Source organism: Colletes latitarsis, chromosome 11 (assembly GCF_051014445.1).
Source record: "Colletes latitarsis isolate SP2378_abdomen chromosome 11, iyColLati1, whole genome shotgun sequence".
NCBI lineage: Eukaryota > Metazoa > Arthropoda > Insecta > Hymenoptera > Colletidae > Colletes > Colletes latitarsis.
The window spans coordinates 30940619-30963563 of NC_135144.1; the positions used below are offsets into that span (position 1 = coordinate 30940619).

General features: G+C 37.6%; 2 protein-coding genes across 8 annotated transcripts; one reads left to right on the forward strand and one right to left on the reverse strand.

Annotated features, from left to right (window-relative positions):
* The first annotated feature begins 393 nt into the window (after positions 1-393).
* LOC143347634 (arylsulfatase I) lies at positions 394-5901 on the forward strand. The gene is made up of 9 exons (XM_076777002.1): positions 394-510; positions 873-1117; positions 1689-1919; positions 2101-2256; positions 2551-2815; positions 3413-3570; positions 3644-3779; positions 3896-4344; positions 4758-5901. The coding sequence occupies exons 2-9, from the start codon at positions 884-886 to the stop codon at positions 5256-5258; spliced, it is 2130 nt and encodes a 709-aa protein (XP_076633117.1). The 5' UTR covers positions 394-510; positions 873-883; the 3' UTR covers positions 5259-5901.
* On the reverse strand, positions 5882-22945 carry LOC143347628 (uncharacterized). Of its 7 annotated transcripts, none has more exons than XM_076776990.1 (11): positions 22860-22945; positions 22690-22775; positions 21603-21783; positions 21143-21532; positions 19778-20890; positions 19566-19674; positions 17989-18117; positions 8978-17639; positions 7216-7379; positions 6834-6888; positions 5882-6730 (listed from the first exon to the last, which is right to left on the reverse strand). In XM_076776990.1, the coding sequence occupies exons 3-11, from the start codon at positions 21768-21770 to the stop codon at positions 6706-6708; spliced, it is 10815 nt and encodes a 3604-aa protein (XP_076633105.1). In that variant the 5' UTR covers positions 21771-21783; positions 22690-22775; positions 22860-22945; the 3' UTR covers positions 5882-6705. The 7 variants fall into 7 exon arrangements, 6 of the variants coding, with proteins under 6 accessions (XP_076633105.1, XP_076633104.1, XP_076633106.1 ...); XM_076776989.1 differs by having other exon boundaries at positions 22839-22914; XM_076776991.1 differs by having other exon boundaries at positions 19608-19674; positions 22690-22936.

The window sequence follows — 22945 nt, forward strand, 5'->3', positions numbered from 1 at the left end:
ACCGAACAAAATGCAGTTGCCAATAGCAACGTGTCAACGCTACATAATCGCAACAGAGCGGGAAAATCATCGGAACGTCGATTTTCCATCCCCTTACGAAAAATTTTATTCCTCGTTTGTACATTTTACGATTTCAAAAACAATTTCCGTTGTTAAAGGATAAATATATTAACAATTCGACGCTACGTATGTTTGATTATAAATTACGAATTAAATAAGGTTGTGTTGCTAAAACAGTCTCATAAATACAATTAAAAAAAAAAAAGAACCCTCGCTCGAACCATGAGCTATAACGATTGGGTCGTTTTAAAAAAAAACGTTAATGATATTTTCGTCTTCCTGGTAATCGTACCTTGGATTCGATTACTTCCTCTCCAACCAGTTCGATCATGGTTGAAATACAAAAAGTTATCTCGAGGTTAGATGAACGCACTGCTTAGACCTGAAGTACACGAATCGCAGTCTCTGGCTGACTGGCGAATAAGAAAGTGTGCAGCATTGTGTCTCGAGGTGAGCCCGCATTTGTACCGCACGAATTATACGCACTATAATTCGACAGTTTACGGTTTATATATGTATATACATATACATATAGCAATTAACGCCAGAGAGATCGTGCGATTTTCTATTTTGATTTTATTTTTAAATTTATCTCTGTCGATAGCAGCTAAAAATTTATAGTAACAAAAGTAAATTATGTTTTTCTACAATCAGAATGATCCGTTTAAACAGTTTTGTTAATTTTATTTAAATAAAGTTCCTAACTTGATCGTGCACAATTTAATCTAATCCCTCTGTTCAGGGTTGGTAATTTTACAAATGGCAGTCCTAGATTACTGGCACGTTTACATTCATGTTTTCGATTCTTTCAGCTGGTTTCGAGATGAATGTCGCATTCGTAACACAGCTATTAGCCGTGTCGATCCTATCAGAATTCCTGGTAACGAAAGTTGTTGCTTTCTTCTTCTCGTCGCTACTCTCTAAGCCGACGACGAATACGAACCTTCCGACTTCGATAAAATTCAAGAATGAAGACGTGGATTTTCGGGACGAGTATCGTCGTCGTCCAGAAAACAACCAAAAGCCTCATATCATCGTTATTCTTGCTGATGATATGGTGAGGAAAAACAATATATTTTTTAATACGACAATAGTCCTCGATTATATGGACCACTTCTGCCCAATTTCGTTCATTAATAAAAATTGTAATTTTTACGCAGGGTGTTCGGCCAACTCAGGGAAAAATTTTAATGGGAGATTCTGGAGGGTAAAATAAGACGGAAATCAAGAATACCAATTTGTTGATCGAGGCTTCGTTTAAAAGTTATTAACGTTCAAAGAACCACTGTCGCGCGCACGCAGCTGTACGCAGGTTGCCTATCTACAGGCGTAACTTTAAACGTTAATAACTTTTTAACGAAGCCTCGATCAACAAATTGGTATTCTTGATTTTCGTCATATTTTGGTCTCTAGAATCTTCCATTAAAATTTTCCCTGAAGTATCGTATCAAAAAGTATCAAAAGAATACAAAAAATTCGATAGAAAAAATAGCATAGCTGGCCACGTTTGGTGCGTAACGATCTAATAAAAATAAATATTTAACAATTCCCTGTAAAAATTGTATCTATGGTTCGCTGCTCCAAATATTGTTATTTTGTAATACCAAAACGTTCGAAATCGCTTATAGGGTTGGAACGACGTTAGCTTTCACGGATCCGATCAAATTCCCACGCCAAACATCGACGCTCTCGCGTACAACGGCATCATCTTAAACAATCATTACGTTCCTGCGTTGTGCACACCAAGCAGAGCCGCCTTAATGACTGGAAAAAATCCAATTCATCTTGGAATGCAACATTCCGTAATTTTTCCAGCCGAACCGCGAGGTCTTCCCTTAAACGAGAAACTGCTACCCCAAGTAAGTTTTTAAATGGCCACCCGAGTACTATTTGACACTACCACGACGTAACGATCTTTAAAGTAACTTAAATATTTTATTCGTGAGCCCGATGTATCCGAGATCTCTCTCGGGCTCCGCCCCGATCGTCCGATTTCTTGACGCCTCGATTGTACGTTTCACTGCTTGATCCTTGTCGCAGCATCTGAAAGAAGTAGGCTACAAAACACACGCTGTTGGCAAATGGCACCTAGGATTTTTCCGAAAAGAATACACTCCGACGTTTCGCGGGTTCGATTCCCACTTTGGTTATTGGAACGGGCTTCAAGATTATTACACGCACTTTACCCAGGAACCGGTAAACATAAACTAATTTCACAAAGAATAAATTTATCGCGTTTTATATTGTTTACCATTGCATACAGAGCGAGTCTCGACAAAACACCTAGGATAAGTGATCTATCCACTGCTACCTATGCAAACCTGGCCATTTGATGATATTTTATAATTCTGTCCAAGCAAAGTTCTACGAATTCTGGTTAAAATTACTTTCTTGTGATATCCGTTTAATTCAGTAACTCGCCTTGTTCGTGCAAAAGTGTAACGCGCGATGCCACAAGGATTACTTGAATCTGAGCTAGGTGTTCCTTAGGATCCACAATTCAGCACTTTCAGAGGATTCGATATGAGACGAAATCTCACAGTTGCTTGGGAGACTTCGGGAAAGTATTCCACGGATCTTTTCACGAAAGAAGCGGTACGATTAATTAACGAACACGACACGAATCAGCCGATGTTCCTATATCTGGCTCACCTGGCCCCTCACAAGGGTAATCAGAATCAGCTTTTGCGGGCACCGGACGAGGATATCGCCAGGTTCGCGTACATCCTTGATCCAGAAAGAAGAATTCAAGCTGGTAATGTCTTTTTTAAACCGTTGAACTCTGTGGAACAGTAAGACACGTTTCTTCTCCTTCGTTTCATTCAGACCCGAACCTCTGTAGACGAAGTAGTCGATTCTGCACAATTTTCTTTTCTCTTCTTGATGTTGCAAAACAAAGGCAATATACAGGCCACCACGGGGAGAAATTTTAATGGTAGATTCTAGAGGTCAAAATAAGATGAAAATCAAGAATACCAATTTGTTAATCGAGGCTTCGTTTAAAAGTTATTAACGTTTAAAGTTACGCCTATAGAACGGCAATCTGCGTACAGCTGCTAGTGGTTCTCACTCACGATACCGTAAGATTGTCGATACGTCAGTAAGAACCACTACCATATGCACGCAGCTGTATGGAAATTGCCTATCTACAGGCGTAACTTTAAACGCTAATATCTTTTCGTCTTATTTTGGCCTCTAGAATCTCCCATTAAACGAACACCCTGTATAGAAACGTCTTACCAAGAATAAAACAACGAGCACCGGATTATCTTTCTTAGTGTTCATTTTATTTCAAGTGAAATCTTCAGAGTAGCACTGAAACTAGCTTTTAAGGATTCTCGACCATTTGCAGCCGTTGTTTCAAAATTAGACCAGAGCGTCGGCGAAGTGATGGATGCCCTGAGAAGTCGTGGAATGCTAAAAAACAGTATAGTGCTTTTCATGAGCGACAATGGCGCCCCGACCGAAGGTTTGCTGAGCAATCAGGGCAGCAATTATCCTCTTCGAGGCGTAAATTCTTCTTGTACACTTCAAAGAACCCTCGCGCGTAGATGTTGGAGCTGAAACATTCGTGATATTTCAGATGAAGGACAGCCCATGGGAGGGCGGGATCAGAGGAGTGGCAGCCATTTGGAGTCCCCTGATCAAAAAAACGAAAAGAGTTTCTAATCAGATGATGTTTGTGTCCGATTGGCTTCCTACGTTGCTCTCTGCGGCAGGTAAAAATATTAAAAATATTATAACCATCCTAAATCATTCGCGTTTCGAGGGTTGACGAGGAATCGAAGAAGGATAACTGTTTGTTCGTTTTATCGACGTTGCGACGCTTTTGTAGGAGTGGATACGAGACACCTGGGGAACATCGATGGATTTGATTTATGGTCGGCTTTGGTGTCGGACAAAATCAGTTCTAGATCCGAAATACTAATCAATATCGACGACCTCGATAATTACGCTGCTATCAGACGGGGTGATTTCAAGTACGTTATTGGGCAAACGGAAACTGGCGGGGCATGGGTTGGAGCGAGCGGACAACCGTCCGAAGGTATCTCTCCTGAATACGATCTTAACAAAGTGCTGCAGAGCAAAGTAGGCGTCGCCATTGCTGGCGTTATCACCGCCAGACAAGCGACGGAATTGAACGAAAGAAGAAAACGGAACGTAAGAAACGTCAACGATGCCGCTTTGAAAACGAATTTCCGGGAGAAGATACTCACCGGCGATAATATATTGGAACTGCGACAAAGAGCGCGAATAAAATGCAATGTCAAACAGGAGGACAAGGTCAGTGAAATGGCAGAATACCGCGTATCAAAAGATACATATGCGTTTTTTTATAAGAATATTGACGCTATTTGTACAGCATGTTTACCCGTACAGTTCACGACACTTGTATAAAAAGCAATGTTATCGATACTAACTATTGATACTGATAAATAATCTTGAAAAGATTCCACATGGTTTCAGACTCAAGTAAACTTAAAGTTAAATATACAAAGTTTAAAGTCAAATTTACGGACGTATTATACGCTTCAAAGACTAGAAATGATATAAAGTAACGATCTTACCTTTGCTTTATAAAGTTAATAAAACAAGTAGATAATAAAATCACTTTCTCTTACGATCCAATCAGACACAAAAATCATAATAAAGGAGTAATCGTCTTGAGTAAATATCATTGAATGTATAATTTGTAGATTATTTGTAATCCAATGAGAGCTCCCTGCCTCTTTAACATAAACAAGGATCCTTGCGAGATGGTGAATCTAGCTGAAGAAAGGCCAGTAATTTTAGCTATCTTAGAAAGGATTTTAACGAAGTACAGAGTTACCGCCATACCACCTAGTAATCTGGATGGAGATCCTAGAGCAAACCCAACACTGTGGAATAATACTTGGACCAGTTGGGACGAACCTAACCCCTTAGCGTTGAGTTATACAAACGGGAATGAATTTCAACCATATTCTGGTCCGGCCATCGCACTAATGTCCATCATTGTTGGTATTTTCATTGTTGCGGTAATTATGCTGTTAGCCATCAAGTTTGGAAAGTCTGGTAACATGGACAATTTTAAGTATCAAAATAGGCACGACGCTACTGTTTCCGCAACAACCAGCAACGAAGAATCATTTCCCATGTCCAAAATGGGAGAAACCGTCGAACAAACTAACACCTTTAAGCACGAAGAAATAAATTGATATTACGCAACGAGTTACACGAGACCTAGATCTCTTTTAATTATTGTAAAGATATATTATACAAAGTTAACACAGAATCTTTAATACCCTTTCTTCGCACGAAATTGATCGGACGAGTTACACGATTAATAATCACTTTTACTTCTTTTTTTAAACACTCTTATCTCGTGTAATTTCGTTCAATTTCTAATCATGAAATATAATCCACATGGTATACGCTAGTGTTATACCATCGATAGGATGATTCCGATAGGGTAAAAAAAGATTCTAATCATCAAGTACCGCTTGCTCCGTAAGTCTGTCGTACTTTATTTTATACGACATTCGTATTATCGAAAAGTGAAAATTTTGCAGTTACGTATGATCAACAACTGATAGAATTTATGAGAAAAAACAAATGTTATTTTTGACTTATCACATGCAAAATATAAGATGAATATATGGGAAAAGATTGCTTGGCTCGTCACGTGAGTATAAATGGACTTAACGTAACGAAATGTCGACAATACCTATTAAAAATACCTGTACCTGTAATAGGTTCAGAGTTGTATATAAGATAAAAGAACTATCAACCTCATTCATCGTACAAATTTCACTATAGCAACGCACACAATAAAAACGCCTTTAATGAACAAATACTTCGTCTTATGATTTATTTATTCGCCGACGCATTCATTTTTCTGTACAAAATTTCGTGGAAATAGAAAGTTCCAATCAACACGGTTTAAAAAGCAACAAATAATTAGGACACTTTTTTCGGTGGACAAAATATTAAATAATTAACATTACGTTTCGATTATCGTGTAATCCACCAAAATTATATTTTAATCTCTCGCTTTCATTCGACAGGCCACATTTGAAAACGTTCTCAACAGACGGAGGACAAAGTCGCAGATAATTTACACAAACATATTTTAACTAAACGTTTATCGGAAATATAATGAATAATCGGAATAAACGTACTTCCTTTGAATATCGAACGATACTTGAGGAACATCTTACACTATTAACAGTTTCGTAACTAATAAAATAAATGAAATATACATATTTCTTCAAGGCAATGTTTCGTTTGCAATGTAATTAACAACGATGGCTATACAACGATTATAATACAGTAAAGTCTTCTCCTCGCACTCTCTTCTACGCCGAAGAGGAGTGACTTTCTCTTTAGAAGCCTCGGAAAGCAGGACTCCGTTACCACCGTTTAACAGTGTCGCATCAAAAATACAGACGTGGTTAAACCCTTAGACGAACTAAGTTACGTGTGGCTTTTCACAAGCTGACGCACTTACAACGACGATAAACTAGCCGAAATACTACTAAACAGTAATACCGTTTATCTTCTTCGGTCTAATTTAATGATGGGAATAGTCTTGGCAGTTGGCACTTGGCAGGAATGTATCCAGAACGTAAGGATGATGTTTACTTCATTCTCACTAGTGTCCCATCACATGTGCATGACCTTTGGCGTGCTTTAAAGAAATTTTACGTCGCTTAATTAGAGATGTTCGGGTAGTCCAAGTCGGATTATTCAACATACCTGATCCTTGTATTAATAATAAATTAAAGACTTACCTTTTTCCCCACAGCCAATTCAGTAAGACGCTCGATTGACTCTGAACATCCCTAGCTGTAAATATATTTATTTTGTTAACATTACTGCTAAATTGTTTTTCTCTTCGATTCATTAACGTTTGCTAGCACTTGCAAATAACATTATTTTTTCTAAATTAAGTAAGTTTCTTTCCAAACTAAGCAAATCTCTACTGCAACTTTTAAACGCAACTATAACATAAAGTGCACAAGTAATTGAGAACATAGAAAATACTTTACAACACACTGAAAAGATACTTTATAAGTCTATGGAAATATTACAGCAATGTATCCAGAAAATTAGACACGGTTAAAGGAATATAGAAATATTCATAGAACGTCAAATTTGTCTTATGATACATACAGAGTGTATAATTTGCATTGACGAGCTTGGCAGCTGCTTCGGCTGGTAAGGTACTTAGAACATCTTTGTGGGCTAACAAAGACATTTGCTGTGTATGCCTCAACTCTCGTTCATCCTTCAATCGTACGTCTTTTGCATGGCTCACCGTATGTAACTGCGACAGCCTAAAGGGAAAACTAGCTTGTACAGTGAGGTAAGGAGCTTACTGTGCCTCTAGTAGTCGTTTAACACGTTCACGACTGCCGCAAATGAAAATTATCACTTACTGTGTAGATAAACTGCTTGAGTACTCGAGTCAAAAAATAATAACTGCTCAAACGCGACTTGAACAAGAATTCTTTCAAATGTTAAAGTAACAAAATATTTCAGCCACTTGAATTTTATTTTAATAATGGCTCAGGTAAAAGGCTCATAGTAAAAGTCTCTAGCGTTAAATATTTTCAGCCCAGAGATGTTCGTGAACGTGTTAAAAAAACAATTATCGTAATTTATTCAAATTGGGGATTGTTACACACAACACAAGCAAATACATCTAAATGGGTAATCGTGGCCCAGAAGCGTGATTTTAAAATAAACATTTATCAAACCTTTGTGTTTGTACAATACTGGTAAACGTAGGAACTCCAAAAATTGGTCACGTATTCTTGAAACGAATTCATAATTATGTGAGTCAGAACATCTACGTCTCGATCAGATCGGATGACATTTACAAATCATACAGGATTACGAAGGAAAGGGTGGAACAACTTGAAAAGCTTGTTTTGAGGTTTCCTACACGCTAAGCAAAATTAGGAGTTAAATAAATGTATGATTATTTACTTAGCATAACACGGAAAGCTACAAAAAACTATTTTATAAAAATTATGACGTAAAAAGTCGACGATTCGTTGCATCGTGAATTGCTTTCAAAATAAAGTTCGTTAATTTTATAATATTTTTTCTTAATATAGATTCATTTTTTAGATAGTGAAATAAGTAAGGTTTGTACTGGGCGATCAACCAGAAACGAAATAAATATTTTCCATTATGACGAACATTAATAAACTGGCGGGGTTGGTAGAACGCTTGGCTAGCACAATCCTAAGATCGTTTCTCGATTCGTACAGAGTTTTAATAGAATAACGAGTAATAAATAAAACTTTCAAGTCATCCAAATAAACGTTTTACCTAAAAAAGATAATCGGGTGGTTTGTTTCTGGTGAATCGACCGTTATACAGAACGATTAAATAAAGGAAACTTGGTTGAAATGAAATACAGGGTGTGCGGCCACCCCTAGGAAAAATTTTAATGGGAGATTCTGGAAGCCAAAATAAGACGAAAATTAAGAATACTAATTTGTTAAGCGAGGCTTTGTTAAAAAGTTAGAGCTCCATTAATACGTATTATTTGAATTTTGAATCATTAAAATCCTTCGATCCATCCAGAAGTTATGATTTTTTAAACATACGCATGAAATTTCGGGGAAATATTTCTGGCCACACAGTATATTTTCGGTAAAGAATTTTTTTCTTAAAAGCACAGATGATTTCGGGGGTATGTGTATTCACCAAAAATGATTGTAATTGATCCCCGCAATCAAAAATAATTTTTCCAGAACGATTTGAAATTTTTTAATTTAATCTTGTTAATAATTTTTTAACGAAGCCTCGATCAAGAAATTGATATTCTTAATTTTCGTCTTATCTTGGCCTCTAGAATCTCCCATTAAAATGTTTCCCAAGAGTGGCCGAACACCCTGTACATGTATACGGAAATACGTACTTCTGAGCAAGAGCCTCCTTGTTTTCTCCGATCGGTGCATCGATGGCTTCTCTGGCTATCTCGATCGGTCCCTCGGACTTTGAGGGCGACGGATGTTCCACAAGCGGTTCTATGCTCCCGGAAGCAGATGCCTCGATCTTCTGGCCGTGGTCAGAAGTATCAACCTTCCTTAATTCCTCGTTTACCCTTATCGCGTTAGACAAACGCAATTGTAACGTATCACGTTCTTCGAGCAGCTGCATCAACTCGTGCGTCAATTCTTCGCAACGGACGTCCCGTTGATGAAGCATGTAAAGAGCAAGGTCCAATTCTTGCGAGGTCGACATTTTGTTCTCTTCTCCAGAAGTTTCGACGATTCCAGACGTGGACGCATCGATAATAGAAACGTCCTTCTTCAACACATTCTGGATCAATTCGTACTCCTTCACTTTATCCTCCAGAAGCGACTTCAACGAATTGATTTCCGTCTCTCTCGCCTCCAAATTACTCTTCAACTCGTTAAGCTGCTTTTCCTCTTCGTCGGACAACGCAAGGAGCTCGTCAATACGAACCTCCCTCTCGTGAATTTGAACCTTCAGATTGTGAAGCTCCGTATCCTTGGTGATACTCAATTCTGCCAACCTACGCTCCTTCTCCGCCAAATCAGTGTTCAATCGGACAGATTCCTCTTCCTTCTCGCGTAACTTATCCTTTGCTTCTCGTTCCAACATGGAAGACTCCTCAAGCTGTTTTCTCAGATTCTCGATGTCTTTGTCCCTCAACTGTAACTCGTCCATAATATTTTTCTTCTCGACAAGCAGCTTCTGCTTTATCTCGTCTATCTCCATCTCCTTTTCTCTGAGCTTCGTTTCCAGGAATTCTTGTGCCTCCAATCGAACCTGCTCCTTCTCCAGGCTGAGCTTCGATATGGCGTCCTTCGTTTCGTCGGAAAGCCTCTCGAAATCTCGAAGACGCGACACCTCCTTCTCCAATTCCACGATGGTCGACCTCAAATGTTGTATCTCCTGATCTTTGGCGTACAGTTCAGCAGTCAACCTCTGTACCATTTCACGCGACTCGAAATCGTCCGATTGCGGTTCCATGCTCGCTTGAAGCGACAACTGTGAATCTTTCTCGGCTATCACGTACTTCAACTCGTTCACCTCTTGCTCTTTGGCGTGCAACTCGTTCTGCAGCCGTACGATCTCCTCCTGATCCTGAACGGACCTTCTATCTCTGGTAACCAAATTCGTTTCGTCCTTCGAGACGGATTCGAGACTTTGCTTTTCGATTTGCTGCTTCAGATCGTCGATCTGCTTCTCCTTTTCCTCGGTTCTCAGCGCGGCCACCTCCAGAAAGGACTCCAACTCGGCTTTCTCGTTGTACAGAGAATTTATTCTATCCTGCATCTCTTGAACCATACCACGGTACGTGTTCTCCTCCAAAATACATTTAAGATGCTGTATCTCGCCTTGCTTCTTCTCCAACTCGACCTGCATAGCGTCTATCGTCCGTTGCAGATCGCGACTGTCGTCCGCCATTCTGAAAAGAGGTAAACCATCGACTACGTTAGAAACGCTACGTTGTTGTCTGTCGTGTTGTTCTATCGACAGCCTGTTTAATTCCATTTCTTTCTCGTTCAGCATTTGATTGCTCCTCTCCAGTAACGACGTCTTCTCGTTCAAACTGCGTCGCGTTTCATCCAGTTCCGAACTTAAACTGTTTATCTGTTGAGTACTCTCTAGCAACTCGGTCTTCAGGGCGTCGATCATCGCTAATTCCACGCGAAGTTCGTTTATCTCGACATCGCGATTCTCCAATTTTGCTTCGTGCTCCCTGGACTCTTGAACGTATCGTTCGAGGGTCCTGTCCTTCTCCGCCATGAACGTTCTCATGTTTTCGAGCTCTCGTTCCAAGCCCTGAGCGTGCAAAACGTACTCGTGCGCACGAGTGGAGACTGCTTCCGCCTCGCTCAAACGGCTCTGCAATTCACCGATCGTTTCCACGTTTTCTACCAAGAGTTTCTCAATATTTCTCTCGCTTTCAGACACTCGTGACTCTTTATCGACCAACTGTTCTTTTGTGAGAGATAAATCCGATCGAAGGGACTCCAGGGCTGACTCTTTCTCCGTTAAATTCTGTTTCAACAATTTAAGTTCGTCATCGTTGCGTTGTTCCAGTATGGATAGATTTTCTTTGAGGTGACGTAGCTCTTTTTCCATATCCTCGATCTCTATCGCGTGTTTTTGAGCGAGTTCTTGCGTGGCTTGGCTGACGAGAGCACTGACTGTCTCCACGCTTTGCCTTTGCACGAATTCGTTCTCCTTCTCGTTGAGCGCCTTCCTTAGATTCTCAGCTTCTTCCTTCCTCGCGTTCGCTTCCTGGCTTACACGCTCTATGGTATCCTGCAGCTTAGACTTGGTTTCTTCGTGGTCCACGTACTGCCTTTGAAGTTCCTGCTTCAGATCAGCGACTTCCTGTATCCTGACGTTCAAGAGATCGGTCACTTCCGCCATCGACGCACCGATAGTCGACAACTGCTTCTCGGAAGCAGACGTTAAACTGGTCAGTTTCTCCTCCAACGCAGCTTTTTCTCCTAGCACTTGCTCCAAATCCTTCAGCCACTCGCTCTCGCGCACAGCGAACGTATCCAACTGCTTACGCAAAATGGTTATTTCCATCTCCAATTTGCTGGCCCTCTCGAACGCCTCTTCTTTCAAATAATCCGCGTTCTGCCTCATTATCGAGACCTGATTGTCAGCGTCCATCAAACTCTGCTCGTACTGTTTCTTCAGCGAGTCGTACTCCTCCCTCGACTTGCTCAACACACCTTGCAACTCCGAAATCCTTTTGTTCAGTTCGTCCACGATCTGAAGCGACTCGTTCTCGTCCGCCGTTCGTTTCGACTCCAAAGCGGACAATTTCGTCTTTTGTTCCCCCAAGAAATGCTGCAGTTGCTCGTTCTCCGTCGCTAGGGCTTCCATTTCGTCCTTGAGATCGTCGATTTCGTCCTTGTACTTTTTGCACAGGCTCTCCAGGTCCTCGCTATCGACGGATCTCTTTCGTCGATGACGGTGCTCGATCGCTTCCGCCTCAGCTTTCGATGGAACGGTTTCGTTTCGAGGGGCGCCAAACTCCTGCAACCTTTGATCGAAGGCTTCGACTTTATCCGTCAATTCTTTGTTTCGTATACGCAATACCTCCATGTCCATGTCCTGCCTCTCTTTCATCTCCATGTACCTTTCGTTCGCGGAGACAACTACGTCCAAACGTTTCGTCAACGCCTCTTTCTCGGCCACGGTGTTCTTCTGCTCGTCCCTCGCCTCGTTCAAAGCCTTCTCCAATTTACTGATCTGAGACTTTAGCTCTTCCTCTATCGCGGAATCGAGCTCGTAGAAATCGCTCGCCGACTTCTGTATCTTCAACTGTTGCTGAAGACTCTCCACCTGCACCTTGTACTCTTTCAGCTTCTTTATCATTCGTCCGCTTCTCAGCTGAGCGGCCTTGTTTTCTTCCAGCAGTTTGTTCCTCTCTGCTTCCAAGTCTCTGATCTGGTCTTGAAGATCGTCCACTTTTGCTCGTAATTGCATTTCCGCGTTGGGTAGCAAAGTGGTGGGGAGGTGTTCGCCAGCTAATTGGGCATCGTCCGCGTTCCAATCCCAGGTTTCCTCGTCGACGTTCAGTTTCTCTGCGAAACCCGCGTCCCATGTGAATTCAGCCAGCGTATCCGAAGGTGCAGTTTGCTTAACGTCTTCAGCGATCGTTGCTGAAGTGGCTGTTTCCTCTAAGGGCGTCGATTCTTTGGTAGACGTGTTCGTAACGCTAGACGTCTTATCAGAATTTCTATAAGCCTCCTCCAAACCCTTGGTGAGATTCGCGACGAGCTCTTTCGCCTCGTCCCTTTCCCGTGCGATTTTCTCCATTTCCACTTGTAAATTTCTTCCAGCCTCGAGAGTATTCTTCGTCTCTTCCAACGATCTAGACAAATCGTTCACCTGCAACTGAAGCAAGTCCCTCTCTTGCGTGATGTTCGAAACGCGATGCTCCAGATCCTGTATCAATTCCGAGTCGGCCGAGTTCTTGAATTCCGCTTCCGAAATGGCGATTTGCGATTTGTACGACTCCGACAAAACGTTTTGTTCGTTCTGCTCGACGATCAGTTTATTTAACGCTTCCTTCGTCGAAGTTAGATTCATATTCAATTCCTGTATCTCATTGTCTTTAGCTAATATTAACTCGTTCCGCTGTTCCGTTATCCGTAGACTGAAATTTCGCAGCTCTGCATTTAAAGAATCAATCTGTCCGTCCTTCTCGGTCAGAGCTTGTTCTAATTTTTCCAAATTTGCTCGTGCCTCGTGCAACTCCTTCTGAGTAATTCCTAATTCCTCGACCTGTTGACTAAAGTTCCGCGTCATCTGTGATCTTTCTTCGACCATCAGTTTCTGCAAGTAATCGATCTGCTGGGTAAGATTGGAGCATTGCGTTTCCTTTTCGTCCAATAAAGTCTGTAATCTCTTTACTTCGATGTCGTTCAAAGGATCGGAACCGGAACCGGAGAACGCGCCAAATATTTTGGAAGCGTCGAACAACAGAGGCGCATTGTCTTGTTCGTTTTGTGGTAAATCGAACACAGATGCTTCTTTTTTAACGATCGTTGATCTCTCCTTAGATTCTACGCTTTGATTTTTATACATCTCCAACTCGGCCCTCAGATCTTCCACCGTTTTCTGATTTCCATCCTTTTCGGTTTTCAGAGACTCGATTTCTTGCTCGAAACTGTTTTTGGTATCTTGCAACAACTTTTCCATTTCGATCCGTTTCTCCTCCTCGGATTTAAGCGAAGCTATCTGGAGATTCAATTGTTCCTCGAGTCGACTGGCGCGTTCCTGAACAACCTGCATTTCTTTCTGCACGTTCGATAATTCCGTTTCCCGGGATTCGCATTTCTTCACCAAATCGGAATTCAAAGAATCGTCGGTTTCTAACTTTTCTGTATTCTGTTTGTTTTCTTCGAGCGTTTGATTCGCCGCGCCTATCTTTTCCTCCAAAGTAACGTTTGCAACTTGTAAATTCTCAACTGTATCCGCTAGCTCCTTATTTTCCTTCAGTACCTCGTCTAGCTTTGCTTTTATCTCTTCGTAACTCGACGTCAACATGTTATATTGCATTAAAATTTCGTTATAAGGATCGTTTAACGATCTATCCCTCATCGTAGTTTGATTCATCAAGTCGTTGAACTTAAGGGATTCCCGCATTTGAACGAAATTACCAATAGAATTAGCCAACTCGTTGTCCAAATTTTCAATTTCCGCCTCTCGCTCCTGCAGTTTTGCCTCTAATGCTTGGACCAGAGTTTGACATTGTTCGCAATGACTGCAACGTTGTGCTCCAGCAATCTTCGTGTCGTCGTCGATAATTTCTTCTCCCGTAGTTTGCGTAGCCTCTGTCACGGTACTAACGACACTCTTTTGCATCTGTTCGATCAACACTCTTCGTTCTTCCGACTCTGTTTCAACATTTTCTAATTTTTCATTGATTTGCGTTTGCTTCGATAGCAATAAACCATACTCGGTTTTAAGATTCTGTATCGTCGCGAGTTGTTCGATATATTCTGCCTCCATAACTTGCATCCGTACGCTAAGTTCTCTTGCTTTCTCCTTCACTTCGTTCAATTCTAATTGTTTAGACTCGTTCTCTTCGGAAATTTGTCGCTTGTAACTTTCGTATTCCAACATTACGTTTTCTTTAGCTTCTTTCTCCGCGTCGATCTTACCCTTCGAAATATCCAACTCTGCTCTTAGTTTTACAATTTCCTCATCCATTTCTGTAATTTGTCGAGTATGCAAAGTCATTTTCTCTTTTGTACTGTTTAATTCGCATATGAGGTCAGCGATATTCCTTAAACCTTCTGTAATTTCATTTCTCGTCTGTATTAACTTTTCCTCTAAATCAGCTATTTTATTATCCTTTTCGCGCATCGAGAGCTCCACGTCCTGAATTTGTTTGTTTTTAGCTTCTTTCTCGTCTTTTTCGGTCATCCATTTTTCTTCGAGTTCAGTGACTCTTGTCTCAAGTTCTTGGCACACTACCGTTTTCTTCTTTAGATTCGCTGCTATTTTCTTCATCTTTTCCAATTGCATTTGTATTTTACCTTCGGAGTCTTTCAATTTCTGATCCAAGTCGATAACCTTGGCTTCCAAAGCGACTTTAACTTCTTCCGTTATGTTTTGTCCAACGAGTCTCTCCTTTTCTTGTAATTCACCTTTCAACATCTCACATTCTTGTGTTTTGGAATTCAGTTCTTCGATTAGGCTTTCCAGTCTCTGATTTTGTAATTCCATATCTTCCATATGTTTTACCTTAAGTTGTTCTATTTGTTTGTATCCAGCCCTCAATTCTGTTTGTAAATCTTCGACATATTTAGCATTGTTATCTATAATGTTCTGCAATTCCCAAACTTGTCTTTCGGCTTTAGCCTTGTCATTCTTAGATTCCGCAACTTGTGCATCTAATTGTTCTTTCGTTGCTATTAAATCAACAAGTTCGCGTTGCTTTTCAGCTAATTGATTTTGAATATCACCATTTTGTTGAGTTAGATTCTTCGCTTTTTCTAATAAATTACTGTTCTCTTTTATGGTGGCATTCGTTCTATACTGAATTTCATCGAGAATCAAGTCCTTACTTTTCAATTCCTGTAATAATTCATCATAGTCTTTCAATGGTTTTGATTCCTTTAACTTGTCATTTAATTCATCGACATCTTTTCGCAAAGAATATATTTCTTCTTCTTTGCTTCTCGTTAAGTCGTTAAGATTTGCAATTTCACTAAACATGGTCGTAATCGAGGTATCCTTTTCTTTAAGTAACATTTTACAATTATTCAATTCGTCTTGTAATTGATCTATCATAATCATTTTATTTTGTAATTCCGTATATTTGGCATGCAGTTCTTGATCCTTATCTTCGATAACATCTTTTAAATTGACGATTTCGTTTTCTTTTTTAGACGCTGCTGTAAGGTGCTCTTGGATCTGTGACTCGTATAAAACTATAGTATCTTGCATTTGCTGTTTCAATAAATTATTTTCCGCATCTTTTGCTTTCTTCTCCTCGAGCAACATTTCATTTTTATTTTGTAACACTTTAAATTCTTCTTCTATAACAGTTTTTTCTGTCCGTAGTTTCTCCATTTTCTCCTGCATTTCTTTCAATTCACTTTCTAAATTCTCCATTTTCTGTCCAGATGCTTCGTATTCTATAATCAGCTTAGCTTTCTCTTCTAATTCTTCTTCTTTATTCGTAAGTTTAATCTTCATTTCTTCGATTAAGCCATTTTGTTCGGCAATCAATTTTTTATGCTCTTCTATTTCTTGTTCCAGAGAAGTAGCAATCATCGACTCTATATGTAGATGGGACACAGGTTCATCTAATTGTTGCATTTCAGATATTTCTTTATTAGATTTTTCTAAAAGTTTGTTAATTTGTTCGCCAAGTTCCTGGTTCTCCTGATTCATTTTTTCCAATTTTTCAAGAACCCCTAACCTTTCGCTGGTCGAATCGTCGGGTAACATTTGGTTAATTTTTATATGTAATTCATCCTTTTCGCGGGTAACATTAGTTACGTCTTCCTTCAATTTCTCGTTAAACTTTTCAAGCTTCGATAACCTTTCGAATATTTCTTCTTTCTCTTTTAACAATTCTTCTATTCTCGATTTCAAATTATTTATTTCAAGACCCTGATCAACGACGTCGTGTGATTGTTCCAAGTTATTACGCAATTCTTTTATCTCCTTTTGAAGAAGAGTTTTCTCTTCTATCAACTCGTCGATTTGTGCTGTAAAATCAATTTCTCTCTTTGATTTTCCGAGACGATCCTCTGATTTAACAGACGAGATTTCTTCGGTCAATATTTCGATTTGTTTTTGTAAATTATTATTCTCTTCGTTAAGTTCTGTCAGTTGCATTCTAAGTTTTGACAATTCTAGAGATTGATTATTATTTTCTTCTAGCAAATTATCAACTTTTGATTTCATATCAACGTCCGCGTTAGACACCAATCGAGTTGATTCTATATATTCTAACTGCTCCTCAAGTTTTGTAAGCTTAATTACTAGTTCATTATTTTCTTGAGTAAGGAGCTCAATTTTTGCCATACTTTCATTGTGTCCTGGAATACGTTCAAAAGATTCTGTTGAACCAGTGTCAGAAGATCCCTTTTCTTCCAGCTGACTTGATTTCATTGTTAAATCGGTATTCGCTTCGAACGGTTCTGTATATTCAATCTGTGAATTTTCTTTTTCGTGAACTTTGTTCAATTTAACTGTCAATTCACTATTTTTCTGCGTTAAGTCCTCGATCTTTTTCAACAAATCATTTTTGTCCAATTCTTGAATGGCTTCAAACGACTCGGTGGATCCAGAGTCAGAAGCACCTTTTTCTTCCAACTTGGATATTCTATTATACAGTTCACTATTTTCTTGCGTTAATGTTTCTATCTGCTTAATCAGATCTGCTTGATTAACTTCTGACGAGGATTTCAATTTACTTTCATTTTCCAATTTATGCATAGCCTCTAATTGCTCTTCAAAATTAACAATTTTCATTTCTGCTGTTACTCGCAGATTTTCAGATTCTGCATTTTCCGCTTCTAAAGATGAAATTTCCTGTTTTGCCGTATGAATTTCTGAAACACAAATCACATGTATGTTGCAAAATTAGGGATGGGATATTCGAAACCCCTCGAAACTTTTTAAGTTTTCGAAACTCAAAAGTTTATGTTATTTTTAAATAAATAATATAATAAATATCAATAAATAAATTAATTTTATGACAAAAATTTTTTTTAATTTTAGTGTTACAAGTATCAAAAGTTTCGTGACCTCGAAAAGTCTCGAATTCGAGTTTCGTGAAGTTAAAAATCAAGTTTCGACTCATCTCTATACAGAATAAAAAATTCTTCTAAACTGTAAGTTATCGTCGCTATTTTGTATAACTAATTCCGTATTTGATACTTATGGAGTCAAGAGTATTACCTTGCATTAAATCCAACTTTTGATTCTCTAAAGCAGCAATAGCTTCAATTTGCATTTGAATTTCTTCCGACTGAACAGAAACTTTACTTTCAAGGTCGGCAATACGTTCTTGCCAGTCTCCTGCTGAAGCTGTGTAAATTGTACAACATGCCAATGACACGTATAATTGACATTATGGGGAATTAATTGATAATTGATAGTAGGTGCAAAGCAAGCAAGTTAAAAAAATATAAATATAAATTTAACGCGTTTAAATGAACGATATTAAATTATACGTATACGTTAACTATTTCCAAAAGATTATTTTTTGATCTTATATTAAACATGATTAATAACCATAAAACCATTATGTTAGTAAGCAATTAGCCCATCATTCAAAGTAAATAAAATATTGATTCACTTATTAATTTTAGCACCGTTTATTTATTTGTTAATGCGGTAGAGTATTAATTATACTTTGAATTATATTAGATGATCGTTTCAAATAATAGTACATTATACATATAAACTGTACAGCAGCATATTGTAGATGATTTAAAAAAAAATAAAAAATTATTTGTCCAATTTTTCATGCAAGTTAATTATACCAAAATGTATATGAAATATAAATATTACATTCTAAGGAATAAGTCTACTTCTACAAATCAGAGTATAGCAAACTTTGACAAGTAAAGTAGGTACCATATTATATTAAAACACTAAAAGACACTTGATATAATATAACTGATTAGTATTTTGTATAAAAACTTTTACAATTTAGTATATACCTAACTAATAGGATTCCATCACCAGAAATTAGCATAATTATAACTGTCTCGATATCAATATGTATATCTCTTAAGGAGTAAGCATCAAGAGTAAAATAAATACTGACATTCTAAACTATCTTTTATAGAATCAATTTTCAAAAAATATAATAGAATACAATATAAGTGCTTTGTACGTATTATCAAATATGTATACTAAGTGATCGGTAACTAATCGTACAACCGAGCAGTGAATAATTATACATGAAAAAATAAATCGAAAACAGAATAACATTTCTTCGTACGAGGCTTGGTTTTCGAGAAAATTAACTTCAAACTAAAGGTGACGTGAATTAGAAAAAAATCGAATTTATTCGTTATTCGAAATAACTTTGCCCAACACTGATACTCACGTATCCGTGTATTAAACACTAGACGAATTTGAACACGAATATATTAACTACGTATGTACACGTATGTATTTTAGAAAGATACAAACGTGAAATGTAGATCTCTGCTTTAAACGTTTGTCGGATACGTGTACCCGGAAAATACTTAAAACATTTTCTCGAAAACCAAATCTCGTATAAAGAAATATTATTCTATATTTTCGACATATTTTTTCACATATAGCCACCCCATGTTTGCTTATACCATCAGCTACTGATTACCTTGTATATATTTTATCTTTTCTACAGCAAGGGAAAAGAGGGCTGCAGATAATAAACCGTTTCGAGAGTAATATAAATAGATAATGCATTGCACGTACAATTGGTAACAAAACTAGAACAATGGAAACAGCAATGACAGAATTTCTGTCCCGGTTCCTACCTTTAAGCTCGTCAAAGTCTACCAGATTCAGCTGAAGGTTACCTTTCTCCTCCTCTAATAATGCCACTTGGTTTGCCAGCCTGACAAGTTCTGCGTTTGTGTCGGACACCTGAAATATGACAGCATACAATATATAAATTCCATCGTAAATATCAACCAACATCACTTATTTAAAAAATTAATATTAAAATTTGAGAATAAAAATGCCTCACCATTTTGAAATTCTCCAATTGTTTCTGTAAATTTTTCACTTTACTCCTATGTTGTGCTTTAATTTTTATCATACTTTTATTTAATTCTTCTAATTCCTTGGTGAGTTTTGCTACTTTTTCGTCGTCTTTCACAGCACTTTCATCGGATAATCTAGCTGCGATATTACTTTTTTGTTCTTCAAGTTCATGTACTAAATTTTCAAGATCAGCTATTTTATTTATGTACTCTCCATTTTTCTGTGTCACATCGGCTAATTGTTTTTGCAATTCTACTTTAGACTCTTCCTCAAGAAGCGTATTAGATTGCTTTAGTTCTTCTATTAAGTTTTCAAGTTCAACTATTCTATTATCCTTTTCTATTATTGCCCCGTTACCATGTAAAGAAACATTTATAATTTTATCTTGAAGATCAGCAACACTTTTTTGTAATTCATACTTTTCATCCTGTAATTGTTTATTACTATGTTCTAATTTTTCTAATTTATACTGTAAATCGTCAATTGTTGGATTTCTTTCTATTCCAATACCAGATTCTAGTTTAAATACTCGTTCATTAGCTTCTGCTAGCTTTAATTCATAATCTTGCAGTTGTTGAAGAAGATTGTCATTTTTCATTTTTAATGAAGATTCTATAAGTACAAAATTTTCTTGCATCGATTTCATGGCTTCTTTAGTTTCCACCAAAGTATCCATTGTAGAACGAGAAAAATCGACACTTGCCGACTCGGATAACTTTTGCTCGTTAATCTGTTGCTCAGACCGTTTAATTGATTCTTCTAATTCTACTATTTTGTTATCTCTTTCTTGTAATTGCATTAATAGATTTTCATTTTTATTTTTTAACGATGTCTCTAAAAGTACGAAATGCTCCTGCATTGTTCGCATTTCGTCTTTTGTATCTTCAAGGGTATCTAACGTCATTTTACCTTTCATTGAAAGGTCTGCAGACATAAGTGTAACTGCTTTTGTTTTAGAGTCAATAACAGAGTCTTTTTCTTTTAAATTCTCTTGAAGATCAATAACAGTGGCTTCTAATTCTAAAATTTTATCATTGAGTTCCGCAATTTTACTTTCTTTCTCTCGAATATTCTCAATTTGAATTGGTGACATGATCTACAATTAAAATTTTAAATACAAATTTTCTAATAGCTATAACTGCTTAATCCTCCAGCCGCGAGCGATTTTTTTCTAAGACTGTGCTTTTTTCTAAGATGCTTAAATATCATAAAAATTATAAGCCACGCGATAATAGCGTGTTCCGGCGGAATCGTTAGAATAAGCGAAACGCGCTATAAGCGTTCCCCGCGGCTGGAGGATTAACGAAGAATTTGCTGATAAAAAATAAAAATATTGCTGATTACCAACCTCCGAAGTTATCATGATCGGATTAATAGGTGTTACCGATAGATGATCCTTTTGCAGACCCATTATTGCTAAGTCTGTATTAGATACATCTTTTTCTTCCAGTTGTTGCCTAATAGCTTCCACTTTCTCTTCTACTGCACGTTTAGTTTCGGTTCTTTCTTTATTTCGTTGTTCAAATACTTTCCTATCTTCTGCCAATTTTTTTTGGAGTAAAGTAGACTTTGCTTTTGCAGTTTTCGCTTGACTAATATCATTGATAGCTTGTTCGGTCATGTTAGCCGAAGCTGTGTCTGATGTAACCGATGTGCCTTTACCAGGCAGAATTCCTTCTTTATGTCGACGCGATAGCTTGGCTCTAGATTTTATTTTGGAAAGTCTCCTTGCATATTCCTAAATTCAAATTCAAGTATGTATAAAACGAAAGACTGTTGGTTGCTTTTCATAGAACTAATTTTCTCACCTGGACCTCCTCTTCCTTTTTCGAACCTTGTTTATTTTTCAGCATAATTTCTTTAAAATTTTCCAATTGACTCTTATTTTCTTCGCACTTTCCTTCATCCTCTATCGTAGGTTGTTCGATCGATTCCTCTTCCTTTGTTCCAGGTGGTTCTTCCGACATACCCAACATTATAAACTGTGCACTTAATAACAGTAGAAACCACTTCATTATAATTTGTATAACATAGACTTAAACTCTTACGAGTAAGAAATTATGAAGTCAATGGCAGTGAAAGTTTTTATAAAGTGATCAGACAGTGTGTCACCCACTGCTCTCATTTTCATAGACTAATTGGATGAAAGCTCGACTGGGGTAAACTAATTATATTATCTTTGTATATAGATGTTGAATGTCATAACATGGACAGGCTACCTTGTAGCATATTTAATGTTTGCAACGTAGCTTTTAAGTAGAAACCTTGAACTTTCTTTATGATACCTTATATAAAGTATTAAATAAAGAAACATATATAAATTTGAAACCATTTTATGCCATGTGTAAGATAATGATTCGTATATACAGAACAATTTTATCATAAAAAAATGTAACAAAATTTAACTCAAAATGCAAGTTTTTACTTTTTAATATTTTGGGGATTGCAATATTGATTTATGTATATATCTACATATTTGGATGGCATGGGTATAGAAATACTACACAAAATTTCAATGAAATATAAGCAACATTTATTTATTTAATGTACATTATAAAACTAATGTAAGGAATACATAAAGGGGCTTATGGAACAGTGTTGGTAACAATACATAGGAATCTTTAGCGAAACGCTAAAGTTAACCTCAACGTTTTGATCTCGTCGAATTTTATAGAGATTAATAAACGCACTATCGATATCATGAAACGTAAATTAAATTTGGTAAATAATTTGGAACACGTAGCGAAATGACGTAACCAGTATTAAAGGAAATAAAATCTATCTTTATAATTTGTAACAGAGAATGTACAATCTGTAAAAATCGATTAAGTCGTATAAAAGTGCAATTAAAGCATCAATCTCTATAAAAAGAAGTATGTTACAAAACCTATTTACCTTTATTTATATTCCTGGAATTGTCAAGATGGGAACACGTCACTATTCGTGCACATATTTTGCTAGCGTACTTTCACCATTCACATCTGTGTGTAACCAAGAACAGATATACACGAGTCCATATTTAATTCTACCTTTACAATATTTACAATAACTTTATTAATAATTACACATGAATGTCGTATAATTTGTATCGATATACTTCCAAATGTAAAGTCTACATCACTCCTTTCGTAGCCGGAAACAGTTGGACGGC

Excerpts from the sequence above, each read along its gene's own strand:
- LOC143347634 (XM_076777002.1), top strand. The coding sequence starts at position 884 with ATGAATGTCGCATTCGTAACACAGCTATTAGCCGTGTCGATCCTATCA. Across the intron at positions 2,257-2,550 it reads CGCACTTTACCCAGGAACCG|GATCCACAATTCAGCACTTT; the intron begins GTAAACATAAAC and ends GGTGTTCCTTAG. Across the intron at positions 4,345-4,757 it reads ATGTCAAACAGGAGGACAAG|ATTATTTGTAATCCAATGAG; the intron begins GTCAGTGAAATG and ends TATAATTTGTAG.
- LOC143347628 (XM_076776987.1), bottom strand. The coding sequence starts at position 21,809 with ATGAAGTGGTTTCTACTGTTATTAAGTGCACAGTTTATAATGTTGGGT. Across the intron at positions 21,533-21,602 it reads AAAAGGAAGAGGAGGTCCAG|GAATATGCAAGGAGACTTTC; the intron begins GTGAGAAAATTA and ends ATTTGAATTTAG. Across the intron at positions 7,380-8,977 it reads AAGGAGGCTCTTGCTCAGAA|GCTGTCGCAGTTACATACGG; the intron begins GTACGTATTTCC and ends TTTTCCCTTTAG.